Genomic DNA, 20,441 nt, shown 5'->3' with positions numbered 1-20,441 from the left:
GATGTCAATTTAGAATTTCCTTCCCAATATTATTTGGAAAATAGAATTCAGTATAAACACTTAGTGTCTGAACAACTTCCATTATAAAGTCTAATTCAAATACTAAATTTGCATTTTAAGCAATTTAATCATTCTTCATTTATTTATTCATTCGCTCATTTGTTTGTTCATTCATTTTCATATTTAAAAACAGACAAGTGGGGAAGCTATCCAATTGTTAATGTAATTCTGATTTTTTTTTAAATCATTCAAAAGAAAAAAAATGCTTAGTAGACCTAAGTTTGAAGAGCCAAAAAACAATTACAATCAGACACCAGAAAAATAGCGTTTGTTTCCCACAAGCCTAAACTCCAGGACAATTTGAAACACCGCAATTACAAGAAATATGCATGAGTCTCTCTTTCATCTGGGATCATAGCCATTATGGCAAGCTAAGATGCATTTTGGTCTTGGGACTCTTAGATGAACATAAAATATATTTGATAAGATTCTGCACAAGAGAGATTTCTTGAAAAGAGAAAAATATGGAATTAGGGATCACCTTGTGATAAGTTGGTAATTGATTGGGGAAGTGAAAGACAACTTGTAAAAATCAACAGTTGTTCTTGTATTTGAGAGGGTGGTGCCACCTAGGGATTTATCCTGGGCTCTCAGTTTTCCACCATCTTTTTTATGACTTAATGTGAAATAATTTTAAAAGAAAAAAAACAAGATATTAGAAAAATGAAAAGATATTAGAAAATGCTGGAGAAACTTAGCAGTTATGCAGCATCTGTACAGAAAGGAAAGGAACTATAATGTTTTGAGTCCAGTATGACTTTTTTGGAACTCAATTTACAGAGATTTGTACATACGCATTTGCAGATGTCAGTAAATTAGGATAAGAAGAGTAAGTTTCAAAGTGACATGGCTTTCCTAAATCTAAGAGAAGCTCTTGTGGTAAGTGGTAACATGCCTACCTCTGTGCCAGGTTACAGTTCAAGTCCCTAGTCTCTGGAGGTTTGTTATAACATACTTGAACAAGTTATGGCAGATGGAGTTCAATGTGGTGAAGTATAAAATTATCAGCTTTGGGTCTGAGAAAAACAAATTAAAATATTTTCTATTGAGAGTGACTAGTAGCCAAGATGGAGTAAAGAAACTGACCATGCATACAAATTAACTGCATCTCATTCAAATAGAATTGTAGATTACTCTTTAAAAATCTTAGAGCTTTTCTCTGCATCTTTGAAATATTCTGCTGTGCCCTCTTGAAATTTCTGGTAGGATCTCCAGTTGCATATGTAATTTAGAAATACAGTAGAAATGTGCATAGAGATGTCCTCAACAACATAAACCTGACTGTGAACTTAGTCCAGTAAACAATTCATCTGTGTATCATCCAGATTGTTCTTGAAATCTGCAAAATCTGCTGTTGGCTTTTTTACAGCTGCAGATTTAATTTCCAAATCCAGCATAAATGCTGGAGTAATTATGTAAACAAATGAGGTAATAATGTTACAATGAGGTTAAGCAAGAGAACTCACAGGGAAATACAATCTGAGCTAAATATTGCTTCATTTAGATGCTTTGTGGACTTTAACATTTATTAACATGTTGAAATATAACTGCATGAATCTCATTTAGTCAGTGAAAATGTTCAACTTACTTTTAACTTCAAAGAGGAGAGGAAAAAAAATTAATATTCATAAGCCCAAATCCATGTTTCCAAGGATTAAATGAAATGCAAATTCAATTTTCTAAATATGGACACAAAAAATGACACTTCTTCAATTAAAGATCAAAGCATTAGCATCTCTACTTTGAATTCATCCTCTTCATTAGTCTTCTAACAGAATAGAAATATTTCATACATAGTGATGATTTTGTATTAAGTGATGAAAATTAGACAAATCCTGCCTTTGGTTTACTAATGCTTTATAAATTTCAAATCCTGATTGACCACAAGTAAAAACTATCCCTGTCATATCAAGGTTTCAAAGATGCTAGTAAGTACTGGGATCAAAGGATGGATACAAGAATTTTAACACAATTTATATGCAACATCATCGATTTGCACCAACCCTATTCTTTGAATCGCACTATGGGATACTTTATCCTTGACCTTCTTTAACATCACAGCTAAAGACGGCAATACCAACAATTTAAGAATCTCCTGATGAACAGTTAAAATGCCAGGGCATCGTAGTTTATGGACCATGTGTGGGTAAATGGGAATACAGAACAATCTAGATTATCCAAATGAGACAAGTGAGGAGTACTTTGTTCGGATAACGGCTTGTTCGGATAACTGTTCAGGGTTCCCGTGGTAGTGGCAATAGCAGGAACAGGGTTCCCATGGCGATGGCAATAATAGGTACAGGGTCCCACGGCGGTGGCAATAGGAGGAACAGGTTCATGTGGCAGCAGCAATAGCAGGAACAGAGTCCCATGGCAATGGCAATAGTAGGAAAAGGGTCTCATGACGGTGGCAATAGCAGGAACAGTGTCCCCGTGGTGGCGCCAATAGCAGAAACAGAGTCCCGTGGTGGTGGCAATAGCAGGAACAGAGTTCCCATGGTGGTGCCAATAGCAGGAACAGGGTCCCATGGCAGCAGCAATAGCAGGAACAGGGTTACCGCGATAGTGGCAATACTGGGAACATGATCTGTTGACGGCAGCAATACCAGGAACAGGGCTCCGTGGTGGCAGCAATTAGCAGAAACGGTTGCCATGGCAGCAGTAAAGCAGTAACAGGTTTCCGTGTCAGCAGAAATAGCCAAGAACAGGTTCCTGTGGCAGTGGCATTAGTAGGAACAGAGTCCCGAGGCAGTGGCATTAGCAGGGACAGAGTCCCGAGGCAGTGGCATTAGCAGGGACAGAGTCCCGAGGCAGTGGCATTAGCAGGGTCAGAGTCCCGTGGCAGTGGCATTAGCAGGGTCAGAGTCCCGAGGCAGTGGCATTAGCAGGGACAGAGTCCCGAGGCAGTGGCATTAGCAGGGACAGAGTCCCGTGGCAGTGGCATTAGCAGGGACAGAGTCCCGAGGCAGTGGCATTAGCAGGGTCAGAGTCCCGAGGCAGTGGCATTAGCAGGGACAGAGTCCCGAGGCAGTGGCATTAGCAGGGTCAGAGTCCCGTGGTGGTGGCAATAGCAGGAACAGGGTCCCATGGCAGCAGCAATAGCAGGAACAGCGTCCCTTGGCGGTGGCATAAACAGGAACATGGTTCCCGTGGCGGCAGCAATAGCAGGAACAGGGTTGCCATGGTGACAACAATAGCAGGAACAGGGTTGCCATGGTGACAACAATAGCAGGAACAGGTTTCCCATGGTGACAGCTACAGCAGGAACAGGGTTCCGGTGGTTGCGGCAATAGCAGGAACAGTGTTGCGTGGAGGCGGCAGTACCAGGAACAGTGTTGCGTGGTGGCGGCAATAGCAGGAACAGGGACCCATGGCAGCGGCAATAGCAGGAACAGCATTCCATGGCAGCGGCAATAGCAGGAACAGGGTCCCATGGCAACCCTGTTCCTGCTCCAGCTGCTAGCCCAGGCTGCCTGCTCTCACTGTGCTTTTATTTGAAGTTAATAAAACTTTTACGGGACCTTGAGATCTTGCTTGGATAATCCAAAATTCAGATAATTGATATTCGGATAACCGAGGTTGCCTGTAGTCTAATTTGGTGTTTGTTAGTCAGAAAGGCATGGGGGGGGGGGGGGGGGGGGAATGCTGAACAGCTTGTTTCTATGCTATATGACTATAATTTTATTAATCAGCAGATGGAAACTACACTAATACATAACAGAATGTCAAGGCTTTTTTTTTACTAACAGGCAAAAAGATACCTCATGGCTTGCCAGATGTTGCTGAAGTGATTAATGAGAATGCTGGAGAAGAAACAGAGCCAGAAATAGGTTAGAACAGTAGACATCTGTATAAGCATATGTCTTGATTTAAATATTATTAAAACAACCTATTTCTGTTAAAAATAATATCTAAATCATAGTTGGATATTGAAGGTTGGGAAAGACATAAATTGAAATGGAAATGATTTATTTATAAATAAATACACAGTAAAATCTTAGCCGGGACTTTTGGGTTAATGGTGGTAAAATTCATAGAATATCAGATTTTACTACGAAAGGTTAAAAAAAACCTCAAGTTTTGAAAACTTTTTTAAAAAGTCTGTCTACCTTTATTTAGCTTGTCTTAATGCATGCAAAAATTAAATTATATAATGGTTACAGCCCAAAAGGAGGCCCATTAAAACCCACTACAAAGAATATATTCTGTGCCCTTGCTACTTTCAGTGCTCCTGCAAGTGGTGTTCAAAATGGGAAAGTACTGATTCAACAGCTGAGATAGGACAGTAGGAGGTCTTCAGTAAGAGATTTCCTTGCCCATGTTTGACCTGTTTCCATGAAACGTCATAGACTTTGATGTCAATGTTAATAAGTCACAGAGCAACCTCCTCTTCATTGTATACTACTGTGCCACCTCTAGTAGATCTGTCCTGTTGGTAGAAAAGAACATGCCCGATGATGTGGATAATGGTACCTGGGACATTTTCTGCAAGGTATTATTCTGTGACAATGGCTGTGTCAGGCTTTTGCTTAATTGTCTGTGAGACTGATTGCTCAATTTGGCACAAACTCCCAGATGTTAGCACTGGGGACTGTGCAAGGTCAACAAGTTGTTCCTGGTACCTAGATTTGGTCCAGGTGATCCATCTGCTTTCATTCCCTTATTCAGACTGTGTAGTGCTTTAATACAACTAAGCAGTTTCCTTAGGCATTTCAGAGGACAGGAAAAGAGACAACTGCCTTGCCATGAGTTTGGAGTCACTTGCAGCCAGACTGTTAAAGATGATAAATTTCCATCCTAAAAAACATGGGTGAATCAGATGTTTGTTTTATGATAACTAAGAATGGCTTCACAGTCAACATTAATTGAGCTTTTAATTCACGGTTTTTCAATTGAATTCAGTGAAATCTAATGGTTGAACCCATGTTCTCAACCATTGATCTGGGTCTCTAGCTTATTACTCCAATGACATTATCACTTTCCTGCCACAGCTATGACCAAAGAAACCTGAACTCTCAATTCATAAAAGTTCTTTGTAGATCTGACTGGACAGCAGCAGTGATCTCCTTCACCACTCTAAAAACATAAAAATATTTTTGATTTTGTATTTCTAAATTAAATATATTCAAAAGCTTCTTATTAAACCTTTGCATGAAAAGATATGGCTGTAGTGACTACTGAATCACTGAGCAAATTTAATATTGATAATTGGGATTCTCACCCACCAGCTGGAGAACTGGCAGGTGCCCCCATGTTGGCCTGCATCAGATCTTCAACATGATATTGGACCCCAGAAATGGAAAACTTGCCTCCCCACCCCAGGAGGTACTGCACTGTCGGAGACAGACTGCTGTCTATGGCCCATTAGCCTCACCAGGAATGGTGGTTGCTGCCAGTAATGCAACTACGAGAGACCTATGATCTAGGATCAATGAAGAACTCAGGACTCAATTGAGTAAGGGCAGGGCTTGGTGTCAAGGAATGATTCAATGACTGGGAGTGGGAGGGGAAGGTTGGAAGAAAAGATGAGCAATTCCCTCCTTCCAATGCCAAATTCCTAATTGGTTGCCTTTAAAGGAAGGATAGGATAAATAGACCATGTCTTTTCCCTTGTGTGAGGGAATCTAGAACTAGAAAGCATAGATTTATGGTGAGAGGGGAAAGATTTAAAAGGAACCTAAGGGGCAACTTTTCCACGCAGAGGGTAATGTGTGAATGGAATGAGCTGACAAAGGAAGTGGTGGAGGCTAGTATGATTACAACTTTCAAAAGACATCTGGATGAGTATATGAATAGGAGGGGTTTAGAGGGATACAAACAAAGTGCTGGCAAATGGAACTACATTAGTTTAGTATATCTGGTCAGCATTGTCAAATTGGATGGAATCTGAAAATGTGTTGCTGGAAAAGTGCAGCAGGTCAGGCAGCATCCAGGGAACAGGAGAATCGACGTTTCGGGCATAAGCCCTTCAGGCATTCCTGAAGAAGGGCTTATGCCCGAAACGTCGATTCTCCTGTTCCCTGGATGCTGCCTGACCTGCTGCGCTTTTCCAGCAACACATTTTCAGCTCTGATCTCCAGCATCTGCAGACCTCACTTTCTCCTCAAAAATTGGATGGAATGGTCTGTTTCCATGCTGTACATCTCTATGACTCTATGACTTTGACTTCCCACCTTGGTGGGTTTGCTTTTCAACCTCTTCACTTGTGTGGCTGCCTCAGTTAGGGCCCTCCAATAACATCTATCCACAATCCTTCCCATTGTGGACTTAACTGAGCAAAGGTAGGAAGCTGGAAAGGTCCCAATCTTGCACCGTCCTATCTGATTAAATGCCTAGCCCCTGCTTCCAACTTGATCACTGATGGTGAGACTTAAATTCTGTCTTATGTTTTTCTAAACAGATGGTATGACTAATATGACAATTTTCTCTTTCTTGACTTTCATAGAATTCATAGAGGAAAATGCACCTGTATCTAGTAGGAGTGATTCCAAACAGTCTTTGAGAGACATGGTAGAAGACCTAATTGCTGCCAGCCTGATTGCTGTCTTTGTCATTTTAGCTTTAATTGCAATGTTTTACACTGTCTCCTTTGTCAGATCCAAAGAAAAAGATAAGTAAGTAGACGAAACATTTAAAGTTAGTTTTTAGAAGAAAAGGTAATCACAAATGATTTTGTTTAAGGTTGCGTGACTTCTCCAAAGAAATGTCAGTGTACTCACAATTCAAAGTTGATTAGTTAAAAAAAACAGTAAATATATAACAGGGAAATGGCCTTTTTGTTGGAATGTTCCAATTCACTATGCGTGATAATTCCAATTATTCAAGGGATTAATTAGTGAAACATTGCAGCCATCCAGATTTTGGGTTGTCAAATTGAATCATATCTAGTATGGAGATATATCAAATACATTACAGTTCATTCAAAGAAGATAGTTCAGAGAGCAGCAGATTATCTTATATTTCAGACAGTGGCAACATTACAAATTTTGAGTCATGTTAATTCAACTATTCAATCATAAATGCATAAAATGTTGTGTTAGAAGTTCCTTTCTAATTATTCACTATTCAAATTTTAGCACATAATATCTTTCTTACCACCAGCACATTAGTATCATTGCTAATCAATTGCTAAATACTTTGTTCCTCATTCACCAAGAGCTAGAGCCAATGACATTTCATGTACCATTGCCATCTCTGGTAGCCTTTCCTGTAAGTGGGTTTCCACGTCATAGGAGCACTTTCCCTACTGATTGCGTACCCAATCACCCTCCCCTTGAGTTGATTTGGGGCAGGGAACATAAGAAGACGGATTCGCACATAGTACAAGAACAAAGAAAATTTACAGCCTCGGAACAGGCCCTTCGTCCCTCCAAGCTGAGCCGATCCAAATCCACTGACTAAACCTGTCGGCCAATTCCTAAGCACCTGTATTCCTCTGCTCCCCACCTACTCCTGCATCTGTCCAAACGTATCTTAAATGAATCTAGCGTGCCTGCCTCTGCTGGCAACATGTTCTAGGCACTTACTACCCTCTTTGTGAAGTACTTGTTGCGTGTATCCCCCTTAAACTTTTAACCTCTTACCTTGAAAGCGTTACTTCTCATTATTGAATTCTTCACCCTGGGAAAAGCTTATCTCGATCTACCAGGTATATACCCTTCATGATTTTGTAGACCTCAATCTCCTTTCTCCTAATGAAAGCAAGCCTAACCTACTCAACCTCTCTTCATAGCCAGCACTTTCCATACCAGGCAACATCGTTGTAAACCTTCTCTGCACATTCTCCAAAGCATCCACATCCTTTCAGTAATGTGGTGACCAGAACTGTACACAGTATTCTAAATGCGGCCGAACCAATGTCTTGTACAATTTTAACATGACCTGCCAGCTGTTATACTCAATACCCCGTCCGAAGAAGGCAAGCATATATATGCCTTCTTGACCACTCTATCCATCTGTGCAGCCAACTTCAGGGTACAATGGACCTGCACTCCCAGATCTCTCTACTCATCAACTTTTCCCAAGGCTCTTCCGTTTACTGTATAATTCGCTCGAGAATTAGACTTCACAAAATGCATCACCTCACATTTGCCTGGATTGAAACTCCATCTGCCACTTCTCCAGCCAACTCTCCAGTCTATCTATATTCTCCTGCATTCTTTGACAGTCCCCTATGCTTTCTTCTACTCCACCAATCTTCATGTAATCTGCAAACTTGTGATCATACCAACAGTATCCTCTTCCAGATCATTTATGTATTTCACAAACAACAGTGGCCCCAACACTGATCCCTGTGGAATACCACTGGTCACCTTCCTCCATTTAAAGAAACTCCCTTCAACTACTACTCCCTGTCTCCTGTTGCTCAAGCAGTTCTTTATCCACCTAGCTAGAACACCCTGCACACTATGTGACTTCACTTTCGCCATTAGTTTACCATGGGGAACCTTATCAAACTCCTTACTAAAGTCTATGTATATGACATCAACAGCCCTTCCTTCATCTATCAACTTGGTCACTTCCTCAAAGAACTCTATTAAGTTTGTAAGGCACGATCTCCTCTGCACAAAACCATGTTGCCTATCACTGGTAAGCCCATTCTTTTCCAAATATAAATAGATTTTATCCCTCAGTACCTTCTCCAGCAACTTTCCCACCACTGATGTCAGGCTCATTGGTCTGTAGTTACCCAGAATATCCCTCCTACCATTCTTGTACAGGGGGACAACATGAGCAACCCTCCAGTCCTCCAGTACCTCACCTGTGTTTAAGGATGCTACAAAGATATGTCAGGGCCCCACCTATTTCCTCTCTTGCCTCCCTCAGCAACTTGGGATAGATCCCATCCGGTCCCGGGGATTTGTCCACCTTCATAACCTGTAGCCTACCCAACACATCTTCCCTACTTATGTCAACATGACCCAGAGTAATCAAACTTCTATCTCTAATCTCAACATTCATCATGTCCCTCTCCTCAGTGAACACTGATGCAAAGTAGTCATTCAGAATCTCACCCATTTTCTCAGGTTCGGCACACAGCTTTCTTTCCTTATCCTTTAGTGGACCAATCCTTTCTCTAGTTACCCCTTTCTTTTTATATAAGAATAAAAGACTTTGGGATTCTCCTAAATTCTGCTCACTAAATCTATTTCATAACTCCTTTTAGCCCACTTGATTCCTTGCTTAAGACTGGTCCTACTCTCCCGATATTCCTCCAGGGCCTGTTCTGTTCTTAGCTGCCTGGACCTTATGCAAGCTTCCCTTTTCCTCTTGGCTACTCATACGATTTCTCCTGTCATCCACAGTTCACGAATCTTGCATTTCGTATCCTTTGCTTTCAATGGGACATGACGATCCTGCACTATCTTAACCTATCTTTGAAAGCCTCCCACATATCTAATGTGGACTTCCCTTCAAATAGCTGTGTCCAATCCACATTTCCTAGCTCCTTTCTAATTTTGATATAATTGGCCTTGGCCCAGTTTAGTACTTTTCCCTTAGGACCACTCTCGTCTTTGTATAGGAGTATTCCAAAACTTACAGAATTGTGGTCACTGTTCCCAAAGAAATCCCCCACCACAACTTCTCCCACTTAGCCTGGCTCATTCCCCAACACCAGGTCCAATATGGCCCCTTCCCTCATCGGGCTATTGACATAATGCTATAGAAAACTCTCCTGGACGCTTCTTACAAATTCCCTATCCAGACCTCTGACACTAAGTGTATCCCAGTCAATGTTGGGAAAATTAAAATTTCCCATCACCACCACCCTGTTGCCTCTACATCTTTCCATAATCTGTTTACCTATTTGTTTTTCTACCTCACACTCACTCTTGGGAGGCCTGTAATACAGCCCTAACAATGTAACTGTACTCTTCTTAATTCTGAGCTCCACCCATAATACCTCACTACTCAAGCCCTTCATTGTGTTCATTGTGTCTTCCTTTAATACAGCCATGATATCATCTCTGACTAGCAATGCAACTCCTCCCCCCCTTTTACTTCCCTCCCTGTATCCTAGAACAATTAATTGCCAATCATGCCCTTCCTTCAACCAAGTCTCTGTGATTGCAATAATGTCATATTCCCAGTCGCCAATCCAAGCCCTAAGTTCATCTACCTTACCCACTGTACTCCTTGCATTAAAGTATATGCACTTCAGGCCACCAGTTCTTTTGCTTTCAACGGCTCTCTGCCTACTCTTCCCCTTGTTAATGCTAACTTCATGATTCTTACAGTCTCCAGTTTCCACCTCGCTGCCTACTTGTTTTCTCTTCTGGTTCCCAGCCCCCTGCCACATTAGTTTAAAACCTCCCCAAAAGTAGTAGCAAAAACTCCTCCAAGGACATTAGTTCCAGTCTGGTTCAGAATATTAAGAATATTTGGAATATTCTAAATATTAGAATATTTAGAATAGAATATCCCTTATTGTCACATGTAGTCAATATAAAATATAGTGAAAGTGTGTACCACAATCAAAAATAGGCTGGGAATGAGGTAAAGAAAAGTGGTCATGTTTTATGGAATGAAGTTAGTAGACCACCACAATGTTCCATCCTCTAAGCTAAAAGGTCAGCAGACCCCAAATGCTTTGAAGCTAATTTAAGCTGTGTGGTTGGAGGTTCAACTTTTACCCATCTTTCAAGAGGTCTCAAGGAACCATTAATCAATTGGATAGCCAGTCGTCCTGCAGTCCCAACAGTTCCCAGGAGTGGTAGTCATTGCTGGGACGACAGGTACTCGCACCATGTTGAGGAGCCAGAATCAGGCTAATAGAGATATGGAGGCCAGGTTCAAGAGGCTGGGACAGAATAATAAATGCAAGAATAATCAGAGAGTAGATGTCTCTGATGAGCCCACAAAAGATGTCGCTCTCCTTTTTCTGACAGCTGCATACATAGCTAAATGTGCCATCTTCCCAAGTGGGCCTCACTCCACCATGAGTATAATACATGACCAACCATGAATGGCTCTAGTTAACCCAATTCAAGAACAGCTTCTTCCCTGCTGTTATCAGACTTTTATACAAACCCCTTAAATATTAGTTCTGATTTCTCTCTATGCACCTTCTCTGTGGCTATATCACTGTATTCTATACTCTGTTCTGTTACCCTGATGCACTTTGTATGGTATAATCTGCCTCCCATACTCCCATTTAGTTCTGGTGGAAGTAGGGGAAGTGGACATGTAGTAACTACTGGTGGAGGAGTTTATAATCTAATACCAGATATATGGATCACCATGTTGACTGTATAAATAACTGACAGAGAAGTATACATCTAATGTGAATGTGAATGTAGTCTATATGTGAATTCTAGCATCACTATGACTTGCAAATTATGTGGGACAATTCAGTTTGTGTACAGTTGAGTATTTTTGCTAATAGATATCTTCACAAAAAGCTTTGCTTGTAAATTCATACTTAAAATCCAAATATATTTCAGATCTCCTACAATAACCATTATAGAAAGTGGATCTCCAGATGGAACAAGAAAATATACTGTTTGTCCGCCAAAAATGACAGACGCATCAATTTGCCATGCTAAAAAATTCAGGCCATCACGACGTCAAACACAGCAAAAACTTCAGAAAACCATATCATCCAATTTGTCAAGTGAGTGCAGCAACAGAAGCACTGAAACAATTACTCTCCCACCACCAAGGATAATACCTACTTGTCCACGACCTCTTCGTTCACATATCTCCCGTGCACGTTCTCCTCGCCCATTGTCACCTCAACCTATATGTCCTTGTTCAAGATCTTCTCAGTTAACACCAAAATCCCGAACACTTATTTCCTCGTCACACCAACCTCTACCCAAGACCACTACTACACCAGAAAGAAGAGATACAACATTACCAGCTTACCAAGACTCACGTCTTCTGTCAACTCCGAGAATGACGTCGTCATATGATGTAGGATCAGCAGTTTCAGAAAGTGACACAATGCCAGATCACCAAGCATCACGTCTTCTCTCAGTTCCAAGAATGATGTCCTCATATGATGCAGGATCAGCAGTTTCAGAAAGTGACACAATGCCAGATCGCCAAGCTTCACGTCTTCTCTCAACTCCGAGAATGATGTCATCATATGATGTAGGATCAGCAGTTTCGGCAAGTGGCACAATGCCAGATCGCCAAGCTCCACGTCTTCTCTCAACTCCGAGAATGATGTCATCATATGATGTAGGATCAGCAGTTTCGGAAAGTGACACAATGCCAGCTCGCCAAGCATCACGTCTCCTCTCAGTTCCAAGAATGATGTCGTCGTATGATGCAGGATCAGCAGTTTCGGAAAGTGACACAATGCCAGATCGCCAAGCTTCACGTCTTCTCTCAACCCCGAGAATGATGTCATCATATGATGTAGGATCAGCAATTTCAGAAAGTGATGCTTTGCCAGATCATCAAACTTCACGTCTTCTCTCAACGTCACGAATGATGCCATCATTTAATGTAGCATCACCTGTTTCAGAAAGAGACTCAACATTTCCAGGTTATGAAACTTCACAAATTCTTTCAACCACCCAAATGGTGCCATCCTATGATCTAGCACCATCCATTTCAGCAAGAGAAATTCATCCAGGCTCTGTTTCTGACAGAGGTCTTGTCAGGAGTATTCATCGAGACACAGTTCCAGCACAATTATTGTCTCAATCAGCTCCCCTTCTTTCCACCAGCTCATCAATGAAACAACAAACACCCTCTCTATATAAAGCTGACAGAAGTAATGCAACATTTCAAGATTCTCATTCTCCTTCATCAATTCTGAGGACAAAATCAATTAATTTCATGCCTGATCCTGAAGTGCATCAAATATCTCGTGATTCATTAAACTTAGAGAGAAGTAGCAGGTCAGCTTATATTTCAGATGATGGTGACATCGTAAGTGTTGAATCATATGCTGACCCAATGTCACCAAGCTCCAGACAAATCATAAGTTCACAACACGTTGGCCCACAAACCCCTCCATCACCATTCACTTCACAAACTAGGCATATAGCACCTTCCATATCACCAGCACCCATATCAGTTTCATTTACTCACCCACCAACAAAATACCAATCTTCCCAATCTCTAACACAAAGAGCCAGAGCAAAATCTGTTAATATACCTTTTGCATCCCCTCAAGCAGATCAATATGTATACCAAGGTACTATTTCATCAGGAGATGTGGGTCACAGGGCACACTATATTCCAAAGGGAAGTGATATGAGAATACAAACCCCAGTTATTAGCCAATCCTCAATGCACCCATCAACTCCATTTCCACAAGGTCTTAGCCAACATTCACAGCTTCAGATGCAATCCCAATACCAGTCGCCTACCTTATCGCGCCAACAGCTTTCAGATTTATCTTCACGAAATCTTCACGAACAATCCGAAATGGCTTATATACCCTCAAGTCAACAAATATCTCCAGGAGAAAGGAGCTACAGAAATGTTGCACAAACATGTCCCATTCAGTTCCGTCCCCAAAGACAAACTGTTTCTTCTCCAACCTTACCATTAGCTCGTCATTCATTTGTACAACAACAAGCACCCTCACTATCATATGGAGGTTTATCACCATTATCTACTCAGGATCAATCCATGATGGATACTTCACTGCAGAGGAGGGATACACCATATCCTCTAGTTCAAGTTTCACACTCACCATCATTACAAGGCTGGATTTCCACTGATAGCCCCACAATGGGAGGGGTCAGTATAAGCAATATCCCAAGCCATGGTGACTTTGCAAGTAGTTCACAAGATATTCATCAGTCAAGAGTGGATTCCTTTGATCCTTCAATGACTCCTTCAGCAATGTATTCACCAACCAGACAATTATCATTTTTTCCATCTTACCAAACAGTAGCACCCAGTTCACTTCAGGTATCAACACCTGAGGCTGAATATTTACGAACCCAAGATACATTACAAAGCAGCAGCCCTCTACCTAAAGTGCCACCACCACCTCTCTCTCCATCTCATCATTCTCAGTCAATGCCACAGTTGGTTCCTTCCCCTGCATTTCAACAACTATCTCCTTTATCACTACCACTTCTTCATGAAAGACCTAAACCTCAAATAATATCAACTTTTCCTCCTGGCAGCCTGAGTCCAAGGCCCCGTGATTCCTTCCGGAGCAGCGTATTTGAGGACAGTAATTTTTTGAAGATGTCGCCTATTTCACAATCATTCATTTACAGAAATTACTCTTTTCCATCGACACCTAAAAGCCCTGTTTCTCAGTCATTTGTTTTCAAACCAGGTGAAATTTCTTTTGGTGATGATGATGTGTTCACATATCCAAATGGATCTCAACCACTTGTATCAACACCAAAACAGTCAAAAGCACTGAGTGTTAGCATAGATCCAGATGTATTTCACAGTGCCATTGGTTCACCAAGCAGCATAAGTTCTCAATCTACAGAGGGAACTCGTCTGAGAAGTTTTGAGGATAGCTTCCCAACTTCCTCAGACAGTGTGTACCATGGGCCACCTTCACCTTCAGTCAATGATAAATATATTGGCCCATCCAGTGACTATTCCATCAATGAGATTGGCAGTGACATCAATTTACCAGGTAGTTCACACTACTATACAGCTCGTAGTTTCTTTAATGATTCCAGTGATCACACGAACAGCGATTGAATAACTGCTTCCTCATCAAAAAACAGGAAGAGAAATTTTAATTGAAATTATGATTTAAAAATATATAATATAATTAATAATTCAGTACATAGTGCAACATTATTAGTTTCCAGCAGATCACTGAACAATGATTCGGTGTGCATCTGTAGATGACTAGAAGACATATTAATCAGTGATTGGATAAAATGACACAAATAAAGGCTTATAATCATGAATAGTTTTTTCTGATGCTTCAGCTAGTGTAGATTATTTGTTAACGATGTTTTGTTAGCATACTGAAATCTACATTTGTTTTATTCAGTAAATTAGTCAAATGAACAGAATATATGATTAGCAAAATATATGTACAACCTGACATATCACCAATGATTGAGTACCTGTGCTGAATTAAGTGCTTGACAGGAATCAGATGAGGCACTCAGTACCCGTCACCTGGTTTCTTGTTCTCAATGAGCTCTCACTGTAAATATTTGTGCCTATAGTGTATTCACATCTTGCCCTGTTGCAAGCCAGTGCCAAAATTAAAGAATTACTCTTGAGTTATCACAATATATCATAGAAACACTTTTAAAAACAAACATTATACTGACTTAATTAACCAGAAAATAGCTCCATCACAATAGAGAATTTTTGCATCGGCTTTGCTTATCTTAAGAGCAGAGACGACAAAGGAGGTGTTGCCTGTGAAATAGTCTATGCAGAGATTTTATTAATCATGCATCACAGATACCCAGGTACTCTTACTCTATAAGATAAACAAAGGATTCCAGTTCAAACTTATTAAACACTCACAAGTTAAAGAAGGAACTCTTTCACAAATTAAGTTATCACTTCCTGAACGAGGCTGACTGCTTTAAAAATAGAAGCATGCCCTGGTGAAATTCATTGGGCTGATAAATCCAATTCATTGAGTACCATTGATAGGGCACTGTCTTCGTACAAAGGGGGTCTCTTTAAGGGTCTTCACTGGTTGAATCTTCACTGAGGGAATGGCTGCCAATTGTTCCCCCTTTTTGAGCCCTTCCAGAATGTTCCCTGGTTTCAGTCAATGGGGCAATGTGGCAAAGATCGCAACACTCAATGAGGTTAGGCCAGGTCATCCGAGATGTACCCATCCCTTTTTCAAGATATGATTACTCCACAATGCCAAGAGATTTGGGTGAAACTGGGTAACACAGACATAATGTCTCTTCCTATTGTTCTGGCTGAGTACTTTTTCATGAGTTTCAAGCATTTTTTTTCTATGTAGGACTGATCCGGACTGATATTTTGTTTGCTTTTGACCTGTGTTAATCTTGGCCTCATCGCATTTCATCAGGCCTTGTTTGCAGAAGTTCTTTAGCCAATCTTATGTCCAGTTGAGTTGTTTCGGCCATTGGCCATTTGGCTACAGAGAAGATTGAATAAAAGCATTCAAAATTAACAGGGGTTTTGATAAAGCAAATGGTGAAAATTGTTTCCATTGGCAGAACAATAATAAATAAACAACATAGATTTAAAATAATCAACATAGATTTAAAATAATCAACATGAAATTGAGAATGTTTTTCTTTATTCAACAAGTTGTTATGGTTTTAGATGTAGGTTTGCTCACTGAGCTGAAAGGTTCATTTCCAGACATTTCATTACCTTACTAAGTAACATCTTCAGTGGACTTTATGCAAAGCAATGCTGAAACTGCCTGCTTTCTATTTATATGTTTGGGTTGGTGATGTCATTTCCTTTGGTGATGTTATTTCCTGTGGTGAAGTCACTTCCTGTAACTTTTTTTAGGGGGTGATAGATGGGGTCTAACTCGATGTTAGACCCCATCTACCACCCCCTGAGAAAAGGTACAGGAAGTGACTTCACCACAGGAAATAACATCACCAAAGGAAATGACATCACCAACCCAAACATATAAATAGAAAGCAGGTAGTTTTAGCATTGCTTTGCATAAAGTCCACTGAAGATATTACTTAAGTAAGGTAATGAAATGTCTGGAAATGAACCTTTCAGCTCAGTGAGCAAACCTATATCCAAAACCTCAACCTGAGCTACAAGTCTTCTCAAAACTCGCTAAGTTGTTATGGTTGAGAATGCTTTGACTGAAACAATCATATTCAATAATATCTTTCAAAACAGATTTGGATCACTCCTTAAGATTAAAGTTGCAGGTAAAAGTTTTAAAAATGCATGTGACAAATGGGTATATTTGGTAGGTCTAGCAAAATGGACCAGCTTTGTTGCCTTCACTGCTCTATCAACCTTGCTGGAGCATTTTGTTAATCACAATAGTGCCATCTTATTAAACTTAATTCACTATTGTTCTAATTGCGATGGGATGAATGCATTGATAATCAACCCCAGTACTGCACCAGTCATGCCATTGGTATAAATTTTTGATTAAATCACAAAAATGGCCAATTGCTTCTCTTGACTACTACTAATTAGAATAAAAGAAACATTTGGGCTTATGCCCAAAACCTCTCCAACATCTGCAATCCTCACTTTCTCCCGAAAGAAATATTCATCAAGCTTCCTTAATTCATTTAAAATAACCTATTTATTATAAAGACAACACATTCTTAAAATAAGCACACTTGCAAAAGTAACAATTTTTGCAGATAAATTTGTTTTAAACAAAAGGGAAAAATATCCCCCTGCTGGTCAAGAGTCTTGAAACAAAGGATAGCTTGTGATTACTTCTCACAAGCTATCCTTGGGTGTGCTGAAAACAAAATCAAGTTGCTGACAGCCATAGATACATAGTAGAACATCAGTTCTAATTGTAAAAATCCTGGTTCCGAGCCTTTAGAAATTAGTTACATCCAGCTTTTCAAGTTTTACAAAATAGCCATAAATATTGATATTCAAAAACTTTATATCAGGTTCCTAGAATACTTCCAAAAAAGAAATTCAAGAGAGAGAAACCTGCTTCTACTGTATGCCTTCAAGAGTTTTCCATTCTGACTATTTAGGTCAATAAAACAGAAAACTAAGAAAAGATTTCTCATAACATTTAGCTTACAGTCCCCATAGATTTTTAAAGACCAGGTTTTAGTAGTGTCTAAAAACTCCATCTCATCTCTTATTACCTTGAAAGCTTTCTCTAAAGGTACTTAACTATTGAATTAAAATGAATTGAATTAGCCTTTATTGTCCTGGAAACAGCAAGTTTAAACTGTTCACTTAATTTGTTAATAATTAAGAAAATTTCAAAACAATCCAATATCTTCCAGTTTCATGCCATCCTTAAGTATCAATTATTATTCCCAACACTATTGCTTTCAAGATACTTTATTACCTTCATGCCATCTGCATTTTGACGTATTCCTGGTGTCTCACTTCTTCTGCCACAATTTCGTAGGTCTTAGCTCCACATTCCTCATATGTAAACTTATACCTGAAGAAATATGAAATGGCTGCATTGACATCATGGTTGTAATTACTGATGGTACCCCCTATTTTTTATTTGTTCAATGTGGATATCACTGACCTATTCATTCAATGTGATTGTTGCTAGTCCAGCTAGCCCATGCTGCCCATTACTAATTGCTTTTGAAGGTGTTGGTGAGCTCCATTTTGGAAATGTTTCAGTCCATCTAGTGTAGCTACTCCCACAGTGTTATTAAGTAAGTTCCACGGTTTTGACCTAACAACAATGAAGGAATAGTGATATATCTCTAAGTCAGGATGCTGTGTGATTTGAAGGGGAACTTATAGATGGTGATGCTCCCATGTGTCTTCATTCCCTTTTCTTCTCGTGGATTTGGAAAACACTATTGAAGCATTTAGTTATTTGTTGTAGTACACCTTATGGATAGTTCACACAGCTGCTACTGAGCATTGGTGATAAAGAGAATGAATCTTGAAGATATTAGATGGGGTGTTAATCAAATGGGCTGATTCATCCTGGATGGAATTGGAGTTTCTTGAATGTTGTTGGAACTACAAAAAGACAAACAGAGATTATCCTGTGACACTCTTGATTTGAGCCTTTTTTTCTGATGGACAGGGTTTTGAGGAAGGGTCAGTTAGACTCGAAGCGTCAGCTCTTTTCTCTCCTTACAGATGCTGCCAGACCTGCTGAGATTTTCCAGCATTTTCTCTCTTAGGGTTTGAGGATACATTTGCACAATGTCCAACCATTTTCAGCTACTTCATCACTGACCTTATCTCCAGTCGAAGATCATAACTGGTAATGTGTGTTGATAACTGCATATTCAGTACTATTTGCAATACCTCAAATACTTATACATGGTATTTAGATACAACAAAACCTGGACAATATGCAGGTTTGGGCTGAAAAGTAGCAAGCAATATTTGCATCATACAAGTCCCAAACAATGACTATTTACAACAAGAGACAAACCAACCATGCCTATCACCATTCTGTTCACACCACCAAATTCCCTAATATGACATAGGAGAAGAGGTATGTAGTGCATTGAGTCCATCAAATGTGCTCCACCATTCAATGAAATCAAGGCTGATCTAATCATTCTCAATCTACTTTGCTGCTTTATTCCCATTACCTTGTTCCTTTTAATGATTATAAATCTATCAGTCTTAGGCTCGAGCATTCGTAATGACCTGCCTCAACAGGCCTGGCTGTTAAAACGTTTTACAGATTGACTAACTACCTTGTGAGAAAAGCAATTATTCATCTCCCTCTTAAATGGGCAACCCCTTATTCTCATATTATGCACTTTGACAGAAGTAACAAGACAAGGGAATACTCAATGAATAACAAGACAGTAGGAAGTTCAGAGGAACAGAGGGATCTTGGGGTGCTTATCCACAGATCCCTAAAGCGGAAGGGTCGATTAATAGAGTGATTAAGGCATGCAGGACACGACTTTATTAATCATGGGATAGATTATAAAAAGGAGGTTGTGTTGGAGGTCTACAGAACTTTGGTTAGGCCACAACTGGTGGGCAGTTCTGGTCGCCACACTGCAGGAAGGATATGATTGCACTCGAGTGGGTACAGAGGATATTTATCAAGATGTTACCTGGATTGGAGGTATGGAGACATTGTGTTTCAGAAGGCTGTTATACCCCTTAGACTAATTACCTTAAATTTGGTCCATGGTCATGGAGAGTAGGCTTTGACTGAGTGTGAGACAGATATGAGGATTCCGAATTTAACTTTGGTGGAGCTTCAGCCAGTTCATACAATGCTCTTGTTTTTGCTGTGGACAAGGGCACACACATACTGTAGGGAGGATGAGTGAACTGACCATGGTACTATTGTCCAGACTGCTGTTCAAATGAGAAAAGAGACGTATTAGTAATATGGGACAGTATAGTTAGGCAATATGGTACTGGTCTCTACAGAAAAGACAGACAATCCTATGTTGCCTACCTAATCCCAAGATTCAGGTCATGGACTAGAGAGGAACATGGAAGGGGAGGAGAAAGATCCAGTTGTCATGATCCATGCAAGAATCAAATACATAGGCAAGACTAAGAAAGAAGATCTGCTGAGTGATTATAAGCAGCTTCGGGCTAAATTCAAAAACAAAACCACAAATAAGAAAAAACAGAACCATAATTTTATTGAACGTATTCAAGGGGCAGCTAGATATAGCACTTGGGGCAAATGAAACTAAAGGTTATGTGGAGAAAGCAGGATTAGTTAGACGATCAACCATGATCGCGGTGAATGGCTGAACAGGCTCAAAGGGCTAAATGACCTCCTCCTGCTCCTACCTTCTATGTTTTTTGTTTCTGTGTAAATGTAAACTCACTGAGAC

At 40.1% G+C, this 20,441-nt stretch overlaps 1 protein-coding gene across 1 annotated transcript in view; it reads left to right on the top strand.

The window, feature by feature from the left end:
• LOC148148739 (uncharacterized) overlaps window positions 1–16,064 on the top strand; it is a 67,662-nt gene extending 51,598 nt beyond the window's left edge. Inside the window, exons 9-12 of the mRNA XM_087992301.1 lie at window positions 3,810–3,890; window positions 6,506–6,674; window positions 11,505–12,178; window positions 12,431–16,064. Of these exons, the coding sequence (XP_087848427.1) occupies window positions 3,810–3,890; window positions 6,506–6,674; window positions 11,505–12,178; window positions 12,431–14,700 (3,194 nt within the window). The 3' untranslated portion in view covers window positions 14,701–16,064. The remainder of the gene's footprint in view (window positions 1–3,809; window positions 3,891–6,505; window positions 6,675–11,504; window positions 12,179–12,430) is intronic.
• Window positions 16,065–20,441: the final 4,377 nt, after the last annotated feature.

This window comes from Chiloscyllium plagiosum, unplaced genomic scaffold (assembly GCF_037043375.1).
Source record: "Chiloscyllium plagiosum isolate Xiang-an unplaced genomic scaffold, Cpla_swu_hap1 HiC_scaffold_11, whole genome shotgun sequence".
Classification (NCBI taxonomy): domain Eukaryota; kingdom Metazoa; phylum Chordata; class Chondrichthyes; order Orectolobiformes; family Hemiscylliidae; genus Chiloscyllium; species Chiloscyllium plagiosum.
This window is presented reverse-complemented; position numbering and strand designations above follow the sequence as displayed.